Below are 22,525 nucleotides of genomic sequence, written 5' to 3' on the forward strand. Positions count from 1 at the left end.
GTCACATTATTAGATATATATTTTATTGAGGTTACAGGTAGAACACCTTAAATTCATAAACAAAATATATTTATAAAATATGTAAAAGGGAAAAGCTCCCAAATGTCAAACCTTTGCGCTAATTGCCCCAATACTTTTATTCTCCCCGTTACATGTAATAAGGACACGATTAAATAGAAGTCTTGCATATTATCTACTTCAAAAGGATACATTGCTAACAAAATATAAATTTTGAATTAATTTGACAAATCACAGTTACCACAACTTCTTAGCTTAAAAATCTTAATTATGGGATAAAAAGATGCAGCTTACAAATATATGTATATACTTCGTTGATCAATAAAGTATCTATCGTAGAAAGTTTGCCTCTGTTTTTAAAATCTTAATAGCAAGGAGACTTCTACAAGAAATATATCAAAGCCTGTAATATGAGAGTATTGTTTACAAACATCGTAAGATTTATGTCAAAGCAATTCATCGCATTCGACCCTTTTATATATGGACGATGATTGCGTCGGAGAGTAATGGTTGGTGATTGGTATTCTGAAAGCCGAACGGGACATAGGTGTTTTGATGTGTCGCCGGAGCCGTAATGGTGTTTTTCTTATTACATTTTTACCACAAAGGCATTGAGTACACTCGTTTATAGTCCTTTAGGCTCTTGTTCTTTATGTAAATATACAACAGTTTTGTGTTTTAAAATATGTTCCCCCCTGCTACCATTTCGTGTCTTAAAGTTTCACTTGTCAGTGAAAACTTTATCTTAGGCTGTTGTGACTTTGAAACAAACATGGTTGGGTTGAGTAAGGGAAAGTGTGTACCATAAACCTGTTTAAACTCCCCAGTGCTGTTGTTGCAAGCGGTGCCCCAATTTGTTCGTTTCATCCTAGTTAATATATTTTGCTTTGTGTACTAGTATATGTTACTCATATACATATCCATGTAAACCTTTCCTGCCTGAGATATACCTTTGTTTTTTAACTTACCGCCAATATCGATGATCATGTATTTTGTTCCAGGTTTATAAAATCTAGTGCCATCGTCTAAGCATCCCAGTTGAAAGTATGCAGATAAAGACTCAGATTCAAGTAGAACAGATATATTTTCACGATGCAGGCCAGCCTGAAAAATATCAAATGAAAATATCATTTTTTTTTACAAAATCAAGCAATCTTTTAGTGCCGTATATCAGTTATAGATTATACAGCAATCATCCTTCTTTTGATGGCAGACGAAGACTACTAATAACACTTCATACGTTATTTCAGGCATGGGCTATTCCCGTTCGCCGAATTGATGAATACTTCACATGAAACAATTCTTTTAGAACCCACAGAGCTGAGGGTCAATTCTTTTAACCACTTTTAACCATTCGACCCTATTGGCCCTGTTTTATTTCTGGCCCTTTATAGATTCATGTTGTAAATGTGGTTTTATTGATAAATCTTCGCTTATGTCGAATGTTGTTTTGTTTTCATTTTTTGATCTTGTTATTGATTTGATAATTTCTAAAACTAAGGAAGAATATCCAACAGGGAAAGTCATGTTCTAAAAACGCGGTTTTCCCTAAACGCAAACCCAGCACGCGGACGAGCCCTCGATTAAAACGCACACGCACACCACACACTCAGACAAAGCAAACACACAAGGACAAAACAAACAAAGGAACACACCGCTTTGGGTCGGTAAGTGGCAAAACCACCACAAGGGAGCATAAGCCGGTTTATGATGCACCTAACCTCACTCTTAGCTCTACCATGTTCAACAGTCTTAGGACAGTGTAATTTGCACTTTCCTGCGTTTCGGAGTAAAGTGGGACAGTTTTGTCTTTGAGTTACGGTGTATTGAGCCGCACTGGCCAAGTATGTATAGAAACTGATCAATGGGAAATTTTTTATTCCCCAACTGACCAATTAGAAATTAGCATAAGCAACAAATGTGTTGTAGATATTTGTCAGTTCTACCGTACACTTATTTAGCACTGTATGAGTTTCAAGTTTCTTAATATAAAAAGAAAGTATATTTTAATAAGTATTAGAATAATTCTGTTTTTCCATAAGAAACTTTTGTTCATAAAGCACGCGTTATTATTAACACATATTGTAGATATACCTCATTTAGCACATAAGTGAGATAGTTTTTTGGATAATAAGAAAGAAAGCTCTTTATAACAAATTAAATTATTTTTTCTTTACATAAACAAATTTTGTGTTGCAATTAAATTAACATTTTTTAATGTGTGAAGTCCACACACACAATTAAGGAAAGCATTGAATTGTAATTTGGACCAAAGAAGTATAAAATTTATTTTTATAGCTCTTTGTTTGGACACAGGTTTTTAGAGTCACTTTCTGTTTTTTTCCTTGACATCGTGTTTTTCGGCGACGCCGTCTAAATTCGTTTTCGTTACCTATGCCACGTGACTTTAGTTTGCAAATCAAACTGCTTGATAGCGCATTATAGATTATTGATCAAAATGAAAGATTTATGCAACACTCTGCCTGATTGGACGAGAGTGTCAATTTCTTTCACTGTGTTGATTGTGCTACGCTGAGTGAAATGTAGACAAAGCGTTTATCCTAAACGACGCTGTTTACAGTTTTAAAGCTAACTTTGGCTCAGTATATTTATCGAGAATATTGATATATCTCAAAATGATAATTAAGTTTAATAAATATGATAACAACCTGTTCAAATACCAACATATATCAAATTAAAGAAAGAGCTGAATACGGTCTGCGTATCACATGAGTAAGGGTGTGATAAGAGTCTTTCATGTAGAGAAGTGCTTTTTAAAAGATTTTCCTTGTTACAATTGTCGTCTGTATATAAAAAGGTTTCTTGCTTTTGTGACTTTAGTATGGTATGCAAATAATGAACTCAGTTTAAATCTGTTTCATTATATATATACTATATAATGACTGAATTTCATTACACTGAAATGAAGGTACGCTGCATACAGTTTATCTATGTGATATGACTACGGTCAAACTTTGCTTATGAAACAGAATTATTGAAATTATTACAGTGGTATGTTTTGCTTAACCTTCACTTTTTTATAGGTGTGACGTCATTGTCCAGAGATTCATGAATAGCGAATATGCATTTGTTAAAGCGGGATCAGTTGGCCTATTTTAGAAATAAATAAAAACAATAAATAAAAAAATCCTTTAATTGATTTTTTCTCATGTATTCTAATCAAACTTGATTTGTAGCATCTTTATTAGGCCCGCAGCCAACTTTGTTCAGCTGAGACATTTGACCCCTTTTAGGGGCTGCTAGAGCTAAAACTAGAAATGCCTTTGACTTCATCTCAGTGTTGTAATATTTTCTGGTTCTTCGGGATCATTGATTTCAATGCATTTAGATTTGAAGATTGAATACCGCTTAAGCCGGTGCTAGTGGGCGTGGGCAGTGTTGCATTTTCCATTACTGCTCATTAACAGACTCAATCAAACCTAGTCTGCAATTTTCACTGTTTGCCTTGTTTTCGGTGCTTCCGATGGATCTACTTTCCAGATGTTATTTATACAGCGTCTCATGAACAGCTTAATGGATCTTTGTCATACTTGGTCTGGAGCATCATTATAAGGTCCTCTTCCAAATTTATTTTTATAGGAACTTGGGCCCTATAAGGGACCACTATAGCTAAAAGTAGATATGCCTTTCTTCGCATTAACCACTAAAATGTAATGGATTTTTATCAAACTCGATGTGTAACAATATCGTATGGTCTCCTGCTATTTTGTTACAAATGGGGATAGGGACCAATTTAGCTAAAAATATAAACACGTTTAATGACCTCTTCTCATGAACCGCTTCATGAATCTTCATCAAACTACTGCTGTAATTATTCGTCTAAGGATAAACGAAACAAAATTGCAACCCTACGAAACCTTTGCGAAAAATTAAAAGAGAACCATCTAAATTGTTAAAGTGCGGTGTTTAGTTTTGCAATTTGAAAAATGTTAGATGAAAGATGAATGTTAGATGAAAAATTCATAAACTTCTTTCCTTATTACAATTCGCCGACTATCATTTTTAAAGATATTTCTTGTTCAATGATATGGAGTATTCCGATACGAATTTTTGATATAACATTGTAAGACAAAAGGTTTGATTATACAAGAATGGCATATGTAATGAAAGATAGGAGTTTGTAATAATGGGTTTGCACAGTAAAATTTTTTAAATTATATACCAGTATTATATTTATAAGATAAAATAAGAGATTTGAATATTAGTCGTTGATAGTATTTGTTATACAGTATTTCATTCATATCGTATCGGAATAAATGGTCCCGTAGCCAGAGTGCACAACAACAAGGGCGAAATTGAGTCTGGTTAAGTTTTATTTATAAGTAAAGGAAGATATAAAAGTTATCCCCGCTCAGTGAAACCATGACATACACAAAGGAAATAGAAAACATGTAATTTAAAACACAAAAATGCTCTTGTATAAATACATATAAATGCAATCCTGAAGAACCTAAAACGCATGTATTCAATGACTTTGTAGAAGAAAGAGCAACAAGGGAAACACCCTTAAGGGCCCGACGAAACAGGCTAGAATACTGAAATATAAAAAAGCTCAGTCCTGGTGATCCTCCATATGTTACGTCAGACACAATAAAACATGAAAGATGATGTCCAACTGTAAAAGTGCTGAACACCAAAACTGCGGTGTGCCTTAAAATAGTTGGCTCATAACATTTTAATAAAACGTTAAATGACTTGACTAAATACGACTGGAAAATCGCCATGACCAAAAATCTTATACAAAGTCTGTAAACCATATCCCCATAATAACAGTTTTTTTCTGTGGGCGGCGTAGCCATGACCACAGATTTACCATGCCACAAATTTGAGGCCAAAAAATCCTTATCTGAAACCGAACAGCATCTGCAGACGCAGTTAACTACGCAAGAAGTAGTTCCATGACCTCCGTAAATCAGAAATAGTGCAAGTCTGTAGAACTTCGAAAAATAGCTTTTGAAATACAATTTTATAAAAATTACATGCGTTTAACTTATTATAAAACATATCTGTTTTAATCTAAGATTCATAACAAAAACAAAGCGTATGAAGATGAGCACGCTTGTTTTGATCACGTGACAAAAATAAACCAAATAACCTACAGAAAAATAGTGCTCCAGCACCATAATCGAAATTGAAAGAAAACTTTCAAGAACGGGATGTATCCGATCCATAAATAGCGCTTATCACTTCGGCAGTTATCGGACGATGTCGGTGTTTACCGGAATTTTCGTTCATGAACTTATTTTTATTTGATATTTTTTTACATTTTTGAATATCATTTAATAAAACCATTAATAAAAAGACAAATACATAAAGAATTTTTACCAATAGTTTTGTTTTATCCAAAATTTACGGAATTCTTGTCTATCGTCTACTCTCTTACAACGAGATGCAATGGCGGCGCCCATAAAAAACATTGCGAGTGCCGATTTAAAAAAAATAAACAATGATAAACGTTTCACATGAGAATTAACAGTCTATCGTGTGATCAAATGGTACGATGGGCGCCAAAATATTACCATTTATCGTGCTTACAAAACCTGTCGACTCTGAAAATGCTGTGAATAGCCTAAAAAATCCTGGTTGAAATCAATTCGACATGTACAACAGTACAATGATCAGATGATATAGAAAATGTAGGCATCGAACACAACGATTGTCCACGAAATGCTTGATTTAGGTAGGTGTTTATTATTTGCTTGTAAAAAGTCACTGGAATAAATGTTAATGAGATTATGTATAAATTCTTGAACATTCCTACAGGTATATAATCGAAGTGCATGTCAAATGGTACAGTATACCACAAAACGGGCAATGTTCCCCATGGCAGTGGCTAGGAGTCTTGTAACCAGACCTCTAAACCCGGAGTCTAGAGGTCCGGTAATCAATACGAATGCCGAGAATAGCATTACAAAGAGGAGACAATATTTTATCATTAAAATGGGAGATGATTTCAAAAGTTTGCTCTCGCATTTTTCTTATTCTAAATGCATTGTATAAGTGACAGGAAACAGAAGTATTTACAATTCTTTAGTCCTTGGATAAATACGATCTCAAATTTGATAAATAATGAATAGGAATTTGTGCGCTGTAATCGGAGGCATTTATCAAACGATGTAACTCATTGCAGACTTGGAGCGGTCTTCTGCGCATGCCCGAAAGTGATTATCAATTGTAGCGCACGGCAAAAATATGCATATTTTTGCATGTCCGCATGCATTTAGTGTACAATATACATAAAATACTAAAGGTTTGGGTTGGTATCACCATGGTTACAAAATATATACATTTAGGATATTTTCGTTCAAATTTAGTTAATCCGGTATGTACCGGAGTCTGTAATTTATACCGGCGCTCCAAGTCTGCATTGAGTCACAGTCTTTATCAAATAAATATAGTCTCCTCTTTATAAACACTGTTCTTATTATTCATACTTATTGGGAATGGGGGAATTTAAAGTAAGATTTGGAAAAACATATGTTGTTTTTTTTTTTTGCATTGGAACTGCCTCCTGTTACCGCAGGTAGATTTCTCCAGGAAACAGCCCTGACATTGGTAAAACAGCATTAAATAGTACATGTATATTGAATACCGGACCTCTAGACTCCGGGTCTTGAGGTCTGTTTACCGGATCCCTAGCCAATTCCTTTCCCGAAAGGCCAAACCAAAGATTTCAGATGCACTGCAGCACGAAATAGTAAGCATGTTATTTTGATAAAAAAAAAAAAGATCTTAAAATAGGATTTGATAAAATATACGAATTGTGTTGAATATAATTTGAATGTAATTTAATCTACTGGGACTATTGTATTGTTTATGCATTGTTGTTGAAATACGAGCTACATGTTATATATTAAAAACTGTTACTGCATTAGTTATAGCCCTTAAAATTGCATTTGTGCGCCATTTGTAAGCGTCAGTGTTAAATAGGTAAGTTGTACTTGCGAAAAGAGTCATTTTAGACCTCAAAAGGTTTGTTATTGGTTTAACTTGATAGATTTGGGTGCATCTTATCTATGTTACGATATGCTTGCATTTATATTAATGTTTTTTATGTTTTGAAAAGATGGAATGCTTCTGTAATATGTTTTCACTGCTCAATGAAACTTTTTGGTGTCAATAAATCTATGATAGTTTAAGGTATAGGTCCATGTTTCGGAGAAAAAAGTTCGAACGTCATCAAATCATAGAAAGAAAGCATTGTTTTAAATGAAAAGGACTTCGGACACTTTCTATATGAATTTGCCTACTCCAAGAGTGAAAAAATAAACCACTGAGAAATAAGTATTTAATTACATATACCATCAAAATACATATTTGAGATTATTTCTTAAAGTCAAATTTTTCAATATTTGTTTCATAAAATGGTAATTTTTGCTCTAAATAGAATTACGTACCCTGTTATATACATATAAAAGCTATTTTGCTTTAAACAACATTGTTCCTCCCCGTGCATCAAAACCATATTTGGCCAGCATATGTAGATATTTATTATACACATTTTCTGTGACTATTGTGTTGATGCAAGGGGTGGAGCAGTACTTTTAAACAAAAAATATAACTACAGGGTGTTCCCAAATGTAAAGTAACCAATACTTTTTATATTCATTTTTAATAATTTGATAGTCACATATTTTTACATTTGTTCGTAACTCAAATACTATACAAATGTTTGAAAGGACACATATAGGCATGTTATACATGTATAGTAGTGAGAGAAGCAAAACAGAAAATGTACTGTGAATTCATTATTATTCGTTGGGTTAAATTTTCATTGGCTTATCCTGGTTGTTTGTTGCAGTAGATTGGCAAATATGTGCTGTCAAATACTAGCAACACACCAGGTAATCTTCTGCATGCCCTCCTCGCAACGCGCACGCCACTAGCGATGAAGATGTAATTTGTTTTCCATTTTGTTTTTATTATTTTTTGTATTTTTTTATATTTTTTTCATTTCTTTATTTCTTCATCTTCTTCTGTGCATTTATATTTATTTCTTTTAGACACATACTAAATGTCACGCGCATTCATTACTTCATGTTCTTCCTTCTGTGAAAACTGAATTGAAGATTGTTCTTTGCGGCGGGCTAGGCCTAAACACAACAAAAAAAAAAAAAAGAGGCAATATGTGCACAGCAGTTAATCTGATCCTGACTATAGTCTATCCAACAGTAATAACGCTTGGCATTGATATGCCTGGCATGCATAGGTCAAGAACAGTAGCTTCTTGGCAGGTCATATCGGTGATGGTTTCACATTCAGTGTGATGCCACGAAAGTGATGTGTCAAGTCGCTTTCCATGCAGATGACATAAACAAATACGGCTAGACGCGAAAACGAACTAAACGGTCCAGCCGAGTTTCAGGTGGAATTTTTATGCAGAGACCTGCTTCTACTTTAGCCCTGCAGATGACACATTTCGAATATATTTTGCCCACAAACTCAGCCCTGAATAGACAACATTATCTATAGATGGGTTGTTGTCAGACTTACTCCGATTTAACTTTTTTTCGATCCAGCTTCCTTAGGCAAGCCTCGGAAAGAACTGTCATTTCGGATACATTTTTATTACATGTTTAAGCGAAATGAGCCGTGCCATGAGAAAAACAATATAGTGGCTTTGCGACCAGCATGGATCCAGACCAGCCTGAGCATCTGCGCAGTCTGGTCAGGATCCATGCTGTTCGTTTTCAAAGTCTATTGGAATTAGACAAACCGTTAGCGAACAGCATGGATCCTGACTGGACTGCGCAGATGCACAGGCTGGTCTGGATCCATGCTGTTCGCAAAGCCACTATATTGTTTTTCTCATGGCACGGCTTATTTCTCTTAAACATGTAATAAAGTTTATCCGAAATGACAGTTCTTTCCGAGGCTTGCCTAAGGAAGCTGGATCGGAAAAAAGTTAAATCGGAGTAAGTCTGACAACAACCCATCTATAGATAATGTTGTCTATTCAGGGCTGAGTTTGTGGGCTAAACATATTCGAAATGTGTCATCTGCAGGGCTTAAGTAGAAGCAGGTCTCTGCATAAAAAATCCGCCTGAAACTCGCAATTGCACTATGTTGGTTTTCTCATGGCGCGGCTCAAATATTATCTGTGCCACTGGTACTTATCCCATGCAAACCCACCCTACGGCCTTGATAAGATTACTGCCTTTTCTTAGTATTAATGTTATACAGCACACAAATATCTGCCATCACTTATAACAGAGCTATACAGACATGTACATGTACTTAAATAACTACCTGAACCACTGTAATAAAACTGACCGGTCACTTATACATGTACACCTATTCACACATGTAATGCATCAATAACTTTACATTACGAACAGTGTATAGATAAATCAAGTACAGGTTGTTTGCAAAAATATCGTTCTCTTTTTTATTTATTTATAGGATTTTAATCTTAAAATGTGATTTTTTCCTTAAATAAACAAATTTTGTCACCTTTTTCGACTGGAATTCATATATTTAAAACTTCCGTAAAGTGATGACATTATATTTTTACGGCAATTAAACATTTTTTTTTTCAAGAAAATATATCCTGGCCCACATAAAATAAGAAAAACATCTTGATAGGAACAGATACAAATCAGTTTCTGCTGTAATAAATTAATTTATACATTGGTTTATCATTGACTTGAAACGAGTTGGGTATTGTTCAAATACTTAATGAGAAGTTTGCATTTAAAATGTAGGCTAGAAGCATACGATAGTGTCCGAAGTCCTTTAACAGCATATAAAACATTTATATTATTCTACAAAACCATTGTCAATTTATTCATGTATGTATTGAATTCCGGAAAGGGACTGCATGAAGGGGCCATACTTCTGGACAGTTCAGCACCTTTAAAAACTCACCATTTTGAAAAAGCTGTTACATGTCTTCGTTTTGATGCATTTGCAACATCGTGCGAGTGTTTAAACTTTACATAACTAGGTAAAACATCGTTTTTGACAATTGTTTACATTTATTTCTTTACAAATTACATTCTTATTCAAAGGGGGACAACTCATTAAGAATATTTTAAGTATCCAACTCTGTGGGACAGAACAGTAAAGCATGTATTGGACAGATAAGTTGTTGGTCAAGGTGCTGTTCATTTACTAAAATATCTGTTATTTTGTGATATACTGCTAAACCTTAAAGGACTTCGGACACTATCATATGCTTCTAGCCTACATTTTGAAGGCAAAATTCTCATTAAGTGTTTAAATAATACCCAAATCGTTTCAAATCAATGATAAACCAATGTGTCAGTTAACTTATTACAACAGAAACTGGTCTGTTCCTACCAAGATAGTTTTCTTATTTTATCTAGGCAAGGGTATATTTTCTTGAAAAAAGAGAGTTTTATTTCCGTAAAAATACAATGTCATCACTTTACGGAAGTTTTAAGTATATGAATCCCAGTCAAAAGTGACTAAATCTTTATATTTAAGGAAAAAAAAAACATTTTAAGATTAAAATTCTATAAATAAATAAAACAGAGAACGATATTTTTTGCAAACAACCTGTACTTGATTTATCTATACACTGTTCGTAATGTAAAGTTATTGATGCATTACATGTGTGAATATGTATACATGTATACATGTATAAGTGACCGGTCAGTTTTATTACAGTGGTTCAAGTAGTTATTTAAGTAATGTACATGTCTGTGTAGCTCTGTTATAAGTGATGGCAGATATTTGTGTGCTGTATAACATTATTACAAAGAAAAGGCAGTCATCTTATAAAGGCCGTAGAGTGGGTTCTTGCTTGGGATAAGTACTAGTGGCACAGATAATATTTGAGTCAACCATGAGAAAACAAACATAGTGCAATTGCGACTAGCATGGATCCAGACCAGCCTGCGCATCAGCGCAGTCTAGTCAGGATCCATGCTGTTTGCTAACGGTTTGTCTAATTCCAATAGGCTTTGAAAGCGAACAGCATGGATCCTGACCAGACTGCGCAGGCTGGTCTGGATTCATGCCGGTCGCAAAGCCACTATGTTGGTTTTCTCATGGCACGGCTCATTTGGCTTAAGCATTTAATGAGACTTGCCTACGGAAGCTGTATCGGAAACAGTTAAATCAGGATAAGCCTGACAACAACCCATCTGAAGATAATGTTGTCTAATCAGGGCTGAAGTAAGTTGTGGGCAAAACACATTCCGAATGTGTCATTGGTAGGGCTAAAGTAGAAGCAGGTCGTTGCATAAAAAAATCCACCTGAACCTCGGCTGGACCTTTTAGTTCGTTTTCGCGTCTAGCCGTATTTGTATATGCCATCTCCATGGAAAGCGACTTAACACATCATTTAAGGGCATCACACTGAATGTGAAACCGTCACTGATATGACCTGCCAGGAAGCTACTGTTCTTGACCTATGCATCAGAGGCATATAAATGCCAAGTGTTATTTCTGTTGGATAGACTATAGTCAGGATCAGATTAACTGCTGTGCACATATTATCTTTTTTTGTGGTGTTTAGGCCAAGTCCGCCAAAATGAACAATCCTCAATTCAGTTTTCACAGAAGGAAGAACATGAAGATAATGAATGCGTGTGACATTTAGTACGTGTCTTAAAGAAATAAATATAAACGCACAGAAGAAGATGAAACAATAAAGAAATAAAAATATATAAAAAATACAAAAAATAATAAAACCAAAATGGAAAACAAATTACATCCTCATCACTAGCGGCGTGTGGGTCGCGTGGTGGGCATGCAGAAGATAACCTGGTGTGTTGCTAGTATTTTACAGCACACATTTGCCAATCTACTGCAACAAACAACCAGGATAAGCCAATGAAAATTTAACCCAACGAATAATAATGAATTCACAGTATTTTCTTCTCTCACTACTATACATGTATTACATGCCTTTGTGAACCCTTTCAGACATTTGCATAGTATTTGAGTTATAAAAAGCTGTAAAAATATGTTACTATCAAATTATTAAAAATGAATATAAAAAGTAATTGGTCACTTTACATTTGGAACACGCTGTAGTTACATTTTTTGTTTAAAAGTTTTGTTCCACCCCTTGCATCAACACAATAGTCACAGAAAATGTATATAATTAATATCTACATAAGCTGGCCAAATATGGTTTTGATGCACGGGTGGAGGGGGGGGGGGGAACAATGATGTATAAAGCAAACTAGCTTTTATATGTATATAACAGGGTACGTAATTCTATTTAGAGCAAAAATCACCGTTTTATGAAACAAATATTGAAAATTTTACTTTAAGAAATAATCTCAAAAATGTATTTTGATGGTATATGTAATTAAATACTTATTTCTTAGTGGTTTATTTTTCACTCTTGGAGTAGGCAAATTCATATAGAAAGTGTCCGAAGTCCTTTGAACAAGCTTCCTTAAAAAGAGGATTTGTTAAATTTGTTCCATTTTGATACAGAAGTGTGAATTACATACAGTCTTGGTATATTCTCTGGTATTTCTAGTATAACATTTGCATTGACTTTTGTGCTGCTGTGCTAATGATTCTTATTATACATTTTAAAGAAATGATAGGTTAGGCTTCCCTTTACTGGAACTAGAACAGAGTAATGCACAATGCCAGCCATTAAAATATAAACACATTTTGTGTTTATCATATGCAAACATATCATAGTAACCCAAACAAAAAAGGCCCAATAAACACTGTCAATAAACACCACTAAAACCATGATCCGCAAGCGAGTTGTTAATCCAATAAACACCATCAAAACCGTGTTCCAATTTCACATGCAAATGTGCTAATGGATCGCTAATAAACATAAATGTGTCATTTAACAACACGCTAATGGAGCGCACAATAGATTGCTCAATGGAACGCATAATAGATCGTATAATGGAACGCATAATAGATCGTATAATGGATCGCTTAATGGAACGCATATATAATAGATCACTTAATAGATCACTCAGTGGAATGCGTTTCATCAAACTGATACGTTCCTAACTATAGCTGTATTTAATTGAAACCTGATGCATTCAGTTTTCGCAAATCGTTTATGCGACTGGGTATAGCCTGGATTTGCAGAGATATGCAGTAACTGTTGAAAAGGTTTTTCTGTTAAAATTATTCAAATGTTAATTTGTTAAATAATAGATCGTATAATGGAACGCATAATAGATCGTATAATGGATCGTATAATGGATCGCTTAATAAATCACTCAGTGGAATGCGTTTCATCAAATTGATACGTTCCTAACTACAGGCTGTATTTAATTGAAACCTGATGCATTCAGCAAATCGTTTATGCGACTGGGTATAACCTGGATTGCAGAGATATGCAGTAACTGTTGAAAAGGTTTTTCTGTTAAAATTATTCAAATATTAATTTGTTAAATAATATATATCATTCAACATTTTCATGATCAGTTTTATACAAATCATTTGATAAATCATGCAGCTAACAGAAATTCCATCTTAAATTTTGTGAAATATGGATAGACAAAGAGAAACATATACTTATTAACTAGTTTCAATATAAGAAAGTAATATACAGGTCATTTGAATCAGCATTTCAAAAACGATTGTGTTATGCATTTGATAAATCTTTGAATTCTAACATACATATAAATCTATAAAGAATCACACTGTAAACATGCATTTATTTATACTGAATTGTAAGTATACTGTCATGTTTTAAGAAAATACATTTAGTTGTAAATCATAGAAATTATTATATAAATAAATGAAATAACAACCACCATTTTCTCTTCAGTAAATCCATATCATGTCCAACCTCTACACTTATAACCTACAAAATGCACTAATTTATGTCCTTCTATATTATACCTTAGATGAGATTACATAACATAAACGTAGCAACTAGAAGATCTGCTGTTACGGTACATTCGATGGATAAAAACCATATGTTTCCTGATAAAAGAGGAGAAAGCCTTCTGAATGGCTCGGTAAAGTTAATAACTCGCTTCAAAATCGCGATCCATTTAATGAATTTAATGAAACACGTTCCATTAGCGATCCATTGCAACCATTTCTTGATTGTTTCAATGGATCACTGATGGAACGCACTAACAAACACCAAAAAAGCGGTTTTGATAGTGTTTATAAGGTGTTTTATAGTGTTTATTAGAAACATTTTTTGTTTGGGAAATTCATTAAATGGTTTGCTACATTTCTGACTGAAATAAAATGTATACAGAGCTATCATTAAAAAATCATTTATTTGTGGTAACACGACTTACCTGTGAAAATCGCTGTGACGCAACTTTTTTCCCTGTATGATTATATGCAAAAGAATTCCCTACGAACTTACTCACGCAAAAAACTTTGGGTTGTGTTATGCGAGTCTCTGATGTTTTCATCAGTGCTGGAAAACTCTGTCTTACACATGCGCGGATCCAGCTTATTTTTTCAGAGGGGGTCCACCCCTCCCCGGGAAAGTTTGAAATTTAGCGCTTCATTTTCTGCATTCTGGGGCATATTAGGAGCATTTAAGAACACCTTTCCACTGCAATTTTATATATACATTATACCCCTTATGTTTACAGTTTTATGTGCTAACCTGTTAAATTTGGGGAAAGTGATAAAATCAAGTTTTCTTCCAGGTAGAATTCCTAGTTTCTTTTAGATAATTAATATAAATATGAATTATGTCGGGGTCGTATGAAGCAGCAGCCGCATATACTTTGAATTTGGTCGTAATATTGCCTTTTTCGAAAAACACATTTTCTTTCCTTCTTCTCTTTTTTCCTTTTTAGCTCACCTGAGCAATGCTTAGGTGAGTCTTTCTGATCGCTCGATGTCCGGCATCCGTCGTCTGTCGTCTGTCTGTCGTCTGTCGTCTGTCAACATTTAGCTTGTGTATGCGATAGAGGCTGTATTTTTCAACTGATCTTTATGAAAATTGGTCAGAATGATTACCTTAGGTCAAATAAAAGAAAAACATTGTATTAGCGATAGAGGTTGTATTTTTCTAAAATCTAGGCCGAGTTTGAAAATGGGTCATCTGGGTTCAAAAACTAGGTCACTAGGTCAAATCAAAGAAAAACATTGTGTATGCGATATAGGATGTATTTTTAAATTAATCTTCATGAATTTTGGTCAGAATGATTATCTTAATGACATCTAGGCCGAGTACGAAAACGGGTCATTTGGGGTCAAAAACTAGGTCACTAGGTCAAATCAAAGAAAAACCTTGTGTATGCGATAGAGACTGTTTTTTCAACTGATCGTCATGAAATTTGGTCAGAATAATAACCTTGATGAAATCTAGGCCGAGTTTGAAAGTGGGTTATCTGGGGTCAAAAACTAGGTCACTAGGTCAAATAAAAGAAAAACCTTGTGTATGAGATAGAGGCTGTATTTTTTAATTAATCTTCATGACTTTTAGTCAGAATGATTACCTTGATGACATCTAGACTGATGACATCTATAACTGTTATGCTCTGACATCTAGGCCGAGTACGAAAACGGGTCATCTGGGGTCAAAAACTAGGTCACTAGGTCAAATCAAAGAAAAACCTTGTGTATGCGATAGAAGCTGTATTTTTCAAATAATCTTCATGAATTTTGGTCAGAATGATTGCTTTGATGAAATGTAGGTCAAGTTCGAATATGGGTCCTCTGGTTATAAAAGTAGGTCACTAGGTCAAATCAAAGGAAAAGCTTGTATATGCGATAGAGGCTGTATTTTTCAATTGATCCTCCTGAAATTAAGTCCAAAATGATAACCTTAATGAAATCTAGGCCGAGTTTGAAAATGGGTCACTAGGTCAAATCAAAGAAAAACCTTGTGTATGCTATAGAGGCTGTATTTTTCAATTGATCTTCATGAAATTTGGTCAGAATGATAGTCTTAAAATCTAGGTCAAGTTCGAATATGGGTCTCGTACTCTGGGGTCAAAAATTAGGTCACAGGTCAAATAAAAAAAATACATATTTATACTCAAGATTTATTTAATGATAACTGGCCCTCTTGTTTAAGGATACCTTAGATGAGATTACATAACATAACCGTAGCAACTAGAAGATCTGCTGTTACGGTACATTCGATGGATTAAAACCATATGTTTCCTGATAAAAGAGGAGAAAGCCTTCTGAATGGCTCGGTAAAGTTAATAACGCTTCAAAATCGCGATCCATTTAATGAAACATGTTCCATTAGCGATCCATTGCAACCATTTCTTGATTGTTTCAATGGATCACTAATGGAACGCACTAACAAACACCAAAAAAGCTGTTTTGATAGTGTTTATAAGGTGTTTTTATAGTGTTTAAAGAGAATTCCTATAGTTTTTTTCCTTTCATAGAATTTTTTTAAATTCATATATATGATAGGAAAATTTGTGCTGAAAACAATGAACAAATAAAAACAATAGGTCACCAGGCTTGTTTTTGTGAAAAATTGTTTTGAACACACCCACTGTTGCTGAAACTGCCAGCGATTTTTCAACATTTTCATAATTTTCTGCTTTTTTATAAATACCAACCAAAATATACATCCAGGCAGCACAATACGGTTTTTTCTTTTTACAGACTTTATTATATATATATTTGATATCATAGTCATATTTGTAATACTCTATCCTTACAATAATGGGTACAAATGAAAAAAAAATATTGTTTCATATTTACTTTTGTGAACTTTTTTTCATTGAAAAATACCCATAGTGAAGAATATTTTTTTTAAATTTTGAAAAAACTCTTTCATAGAATTTTTTCTTTTTCTTCTTGTGTATAGATAATTGTATTGTGAGCATAAAAATGGCTAAAAATGTATGGGTCACCAGGCTAAATTTTATGTTAAGACCGCTAGAATACAACACCTGTTCGGACGGAAATGGCGCGGACCTGGCCAAATTGATTACATGTATGTCTGTTAAAAGTTAAAAAAAAGTTTTTAAAATTCTGAATTCTTTCTATAATTGAATACTAAACAATCTGAAAGGTGATATTGTCTTATCAGTACTAAGTCAATTATCTTACATTATATGAACAACACTGTCTTTGTACTAAAATGCGATGTGAAAACACAACCACAAAAATAGCAAGATACCTGTCAGGCATGATACTTGTCAATACAACATAAACCAGTATCAACATTTGATTACTGATATAACTTATCAAAAATGTTATTTCATTCAAAATTCCTCATATTTAAGATTTTCTGTAACATGTTTCAACAAATGTTGACTTCAGTTCAGTTTTCCATAGAAAGTGTCGGCTGCGCAGAAAGATGCGCATAAAAAACTATAAGAATTCCCTTTAAATAAAATGTATATAGGGCTATCATTAAAAAATCATTGGTTTGTGGTAACACGACTTAGCTGTGAAAATCGCTGTGACGCAACTTTTTTCCCTATATGATTATATGCAAAATAATTCCCTACGAACTTACTCACGCAAAAACTTTGGGCGCATGTTACACCCTGGATGTAAGATGACAATCATCGTGTAAATGATGTATAACAAACTATGTCTTATTATATGTACATATTTTAAAACATTCTGAATTTCTTTTTTGCAGCAATGGTCTGTGTTGATGCTATTTTCTCTGAAAGCAAACTGTCAGTAATCTGCAGCCATTCAGCTACTGTAGCGTACCAGAAATTTGAAGAAAGGAGTAAAGAGGTAGCTTTTATTTCTTATTTTGCCTTTATTAGGTTCATACAGAAGAGAGAAATTTGCTGAACTTAAAATTAAATTAGGATAAATTGTGAAGAGCCGGGGTTGTGACTTTGATTCATAGTGGTTTATATTTTGTTATCTGTGGTGTGATATGCCAAAGACATATATGACTTTAGTCTTGATTTTATGATCATGTATATGAGGAAGTTATCTTTCACATAAAATGTGCTGTTATCATTTAACGAAAATGTTATGAAAGTTGCGATTTTCTCATATACGCCTATTAATGATTATGAAAACTTGCGTAAGGTCGAATTTGTTAAAATCAGTGTAGCAAAAAAATCAAGGACAGGACCCTAACTTTTTTATTTGCTGAAATTTCCTGGTATATTCTAAAGTTTTTTAATCGAATTCTACATTGTAGAAAAAATTCGATCCTGAATTGCAAAATCACCTTAAAAAAGCATGTTTAGACTTTGGTATGATCTTTCATTGCATGAAATACATCATCAGTATGAAGTGGGCATGTGCTTATTGTATGATCCTACTTCTAGTTAAGTCCCTTTTTTGGACTTAACATTATTACAGCTATATCAGTTCTTTTTGAACTATATTCAACCTACAGTTTACATTAAATTCAAATGAAACTTGCCATTGGTATACTTTTATTGAGTTATGCCTTTTTGAACTCTTTTAATTCATTCTATCAAGCATTCTCAAGGGGGATAAGTCATACAATATGGCATCATTCCTGCTTTTAGTATTAAAATTAACTCATTTTTATAATATTCCTACCTTATCTTAAAATGTTGATAATTTGTCTCATTTCAGTGAGCTTGCCATTACCAAAGTACCTCAAATATGTAGGAACCATGACATTCAGGCTGTTCTGTTCTGTTGAAATAATACTTGAGTTGGAACAATGGCATGAACGAAATCCTTGGGAAATATATATAAGTGGAGAGTGAGACATCAAATTTGTAAAATGAAAAGACAAATGAAGCAAATAGCAAGTTCTGAATGTTGCAAACTAACTGTTTGTAGACTTTGGATGCTTTACTGACATAGGGCAAAAATGACTCAGATACAAATATATCACAAGTCAAATGGTTTATCGCGGCCAGAAATTTGTACAAACCGGACAGAAGTTGCGAAATTGTCATTTGTGCAGGAAAGAAGCGTTTACCATAATGTCCAGTACTGGACAGGTATAGTGACCATGCACGGACACAGCTAATTTTCTCAGAGGGGGTCCGATCCCCTGCCCCCCCCCCACCCTGGAAATTTTGAAATTTAGCACTTCATTTTTTGCATTCTGGGGCAGTTTTATGGACTAACCTGTTAAATTTGGGAAAAATGATAAAATCAAGCTTTCTTGAAGGTAAAATTCTTAGTTTCTTTTAGATAAATAATATGAATTATGTCGGGGTCGTATGTAGCAGCAGCCGCATATACTTTACATGCAGTCCTAATGTTGCCTTTTTCGAAAAACATTTTCTTTCCTTCTTGTCTTCTTTCCTTTTTTAAAGATTTTCCAGAGGGGGTCCGGACCCCCGGTTCCCCCTCCCCCCCCCCCACTCTGGATCCGCGCATGGTGACATATCACGCTTTCTGTTTATGCAGGTAAACTTGTGTTTGGTTAAATTTCAACAGAGCACAATTGTCTGAACAGTGTACAAACTCATTACTGTTTTTTTCAGGCAAAGGTGGAAATAAAGTGGTAGAAAATGAAAGCAGTAACATTTTTATTAAAAAAAAAATAAACAATGAGACAAACATTTCCAACATCTTTGGACGGTTCAAAAATCCCATGTTAAACATACGCTAAAGCCCGAAACGCGTGAAAATGTTCCGAATGTAAATCGGGTGAAGTAAGCGCTCTATGTATGCGTCTAGATTGATTAAACTGGGCGAGTCTACTTACTTATTACTTATTACTAGAGGATGAAAAAAAAGTGTTTTTTAAATGTTGCTCTTAAACAAGGGTGGCGGTTGAACTACTTAAAGTACAACAACAGTTAATTCACAACAAATCGTACGGTATGTTTTATAACAGTAGAAGCTAGTCGTATTTACGCTTATGAGACCTGTTTCACCCACAAGTAAAGAATTCACAGGTCCATCATGAAATATTTTCCCCAGCACGTATATACTTGTCCTATTCAAAATGATCGCGGCCTCATCGGCCGCGATCAATAACAATGCATAGTTTTTATTTACATGACAAACTTCTAGGGCATCTATACAGGAGTATATACAGGAGAATTCAGTTGAAAGTCCAGGAGATTTCAGAATTTACATTGAACCTAGTCTCATAGTATAATTAAAAAGATAGTTCTGATTTCTTTTCAGCACATCTGATTCATTTTAAGCTTGACTATACAAGGTATGGAGAGCTATCGTACTCAACCCGGCGGCGGCGTCCGCACTTTGGTTAAAGTTTTGATGCACTTTCTCTTTATCTTTGCTATTACTTTATGGATTTACTTCAAACTTGAAATAGTTGTTCCTCATCATCACCCACATTATATGACAAAATGGCATAACTCTGGCACCAATATTTCATGAATTATCTCCCATATTTTCTTAGAATTTTAGGTTAAAGTTTTGGTGCGCCTTCACTTTTTCTCAGTTATTAGTAAATATATTTGATTCAGACTTAAAATTATTGTTCAACGTCATCACTCACATCATAGGACACAAGGGCCATAACTCTTACACCAGTATTTCATGAATTATCTCCCCTTTTTACTTAGAATTTCAGGTTAAAGTTTTGGCGCACTTTCACTTTATGTCAGGTATCACTAAATGGATTTGATTAATACTGATAGTAGTTGTCCCACATCATCTCCCACATCACATGACATAAGTCTGTAACTCTGGTACCAATATTTAATGAATTTTCCCACTTTTACTTAGAATTTCGGGTTAAAGTTTGATGCAATTTCACTCTATCTCAATTATTACTGAGTGGATTTGATTCAAACTTAAAATATTTGTTCAACATCATCACCCACATCATATGACACAAGGGCCATAACCCTTGCACCAGTATTTCATGAATTGTCCCCCGTTTTTACTTAAAAAGTTTTGATGCACTTTCCCTATATCTCAGTTGTGTTACTTAATGGATTTGATATAAACTTAAAATAGTTGTTCCACCTTATCACCTATATCATATGACACAAGGTCCATAAATCTGGCGCCAATTTTTCATGAATTATGCCCCCTTTTACTTAGAATTAAAAGTTAATTTTGATGCGTTTTCACTATATCTCAGGTATTACAAAATGGATTTTTTCAACATGACACAAGGTGCATCACTCTTGCACCAATATTTCATGAATGTGCCCTCTTTTAGCTTAGAATTATAATAAGTCTTATACAACGTTTTGATACACTTGATCCTTATCTCTCTTAGTACTTAATACTTTTGATACAGACTCAGGCTATCTTCTTCCACATTGGAGTCATTAAACACTCCAGTGACACCTCCAGCTTCATCAAATATGTCCAGTTTCACTATCCTGCATCGAAATAGTCGCGCGCTGTCTCCTGTGACAGCTCTTGTTAAATCTACAAGGTATTGTCATATTTATTTTCAGCCCTAGTGGCACCTAAAAGCAACTGGTTGCGGGCTTTTTAATAATGCTACAGATCAAGTTTAATAAAGATCAATTAAGCAGTTTTAAGCATTTAAGATTTTTTCGAGCTCTAGCCAACACTAAAATAGGTCAAGTGCCCCGATTTGAATAGTATAGGGACAAAACCTTATAATGACGCTACAGATAAAATTTAATGAAGACTCATTATGCAATTTATGAGACAAAATCGAGGGTATTTCTATTTTCTAGCTCTATAGGTCCCGTAAACGGGCCAAGCTCACTCATTTGAATAGAATTAGGAGAAGACCTTACATTAATGTTATAGACCATGTTTGTTGAAGATCCATGAATAGTGGGACGGAAATCAGAAAAAAAACAGTGCAAATGGTGATACAAACATGAAAATTCCTCAGATCTTGGAAACTTCAAAACAGAAGTAGACCTAAAATATCTCTCCTCATTTAAGATGGTAGCAATTTTCAAAATGACCACCTAAAATTAGCCACAAGCTTAACATATAGATCCAAATTTTTACTTTCAATCTTAAAAGCACCAAGATTTTATTAGAGATTAAACATGTCGAACTATTTATAGAATTTCAGGCCCATCTAATCGAGAGACACTACTTTAAGAATGGCCGCCCCCAAAATTTAGATGTGTCATGTAAAACTTGTCTTAATGTTGGCGACGATTTTATAAATATGGAAGCGTATTACTTTTAAATTTTTTTTAAAATTGATACAATGATAAACACCCAATATTGATAACAACACATAAAAAAGTAAATATTTCCGCTACAAGTACTCATTTATGTAAGGATGTTGTAGCAGCAAGTCTCACACTGATTATTTTCTTCAACTACCCATGAAGCCATGTGATTACCTTATTATGCGATTTTAAACGGGATTATCTAAAATCAATTTTCTACGTCCACAATATTGCCACGGTTATTGTCGGGGGCTGTGACAGGCGTTGGTTGTTTCACAGCTATACATGGAAAATGTGAAACCTTGAATGTTCAACTTAGTGAAAATTTTATGTGCTCTATTTATAGAAACGTCTCATGTCATGCATATTAAACGAAAAAAAAGGTACAATTTGGATTTGTTATGCCTTTTCATATTTACTTGTGAAGTTCAAGCCGTATTTTTGACAAAATTATATAGGTATATAATAAACTACAATTATCTATGGCGTTACATTTGTGTGAAGAATCATTAACAGCATGATGTATCTTTATTTCGTCCATTTGAAAACGCTTGATTTGAAGTGCAGCA

The 22,525-nt window shown here is 34.1% G+C and overlaps 1 protein-coding gene across 1 annotated transcript in view; it reads right to left on the reverse strand.

Moving 5' to 3' along the window:
- Positions 1 to 469: 469 nt before the first annotated feature.
- Positions 470 to 22,525, reverse strand: part of LOC128554889 (heat shock 70 kDa protein 12A-like) — a 66,128-nt gene continuing 44,072 nt past the window's right edge. The window contains exon 4 of the mRNA XM_053536221.1: positions 470 to 1,122. Within this exon, the coding sequence (XP_053392196.1) occupies positions 913 to 1,122 (210 nt within the window). The 3' untranslated portion in view covers positions 470 to 912. The remainder of the gene's footprint in view (positions 1,123 to 22,525) is intronic.

This window comes from Mercenaria mercenaria, unplaced genomic scaffold (assembly GCF_021730395.1).
Source record: "Mercenaria mercenaria strain notata unplaced genomic scaffold, MADL_Memer_1 contig_842, whole genome shotgun sequence".
NCBI lineage: Eukaryota > Metazoa > Mollusca > Bivalvia > Venerida > Veneridae > Mercenaria > Mercenaria mercenaria.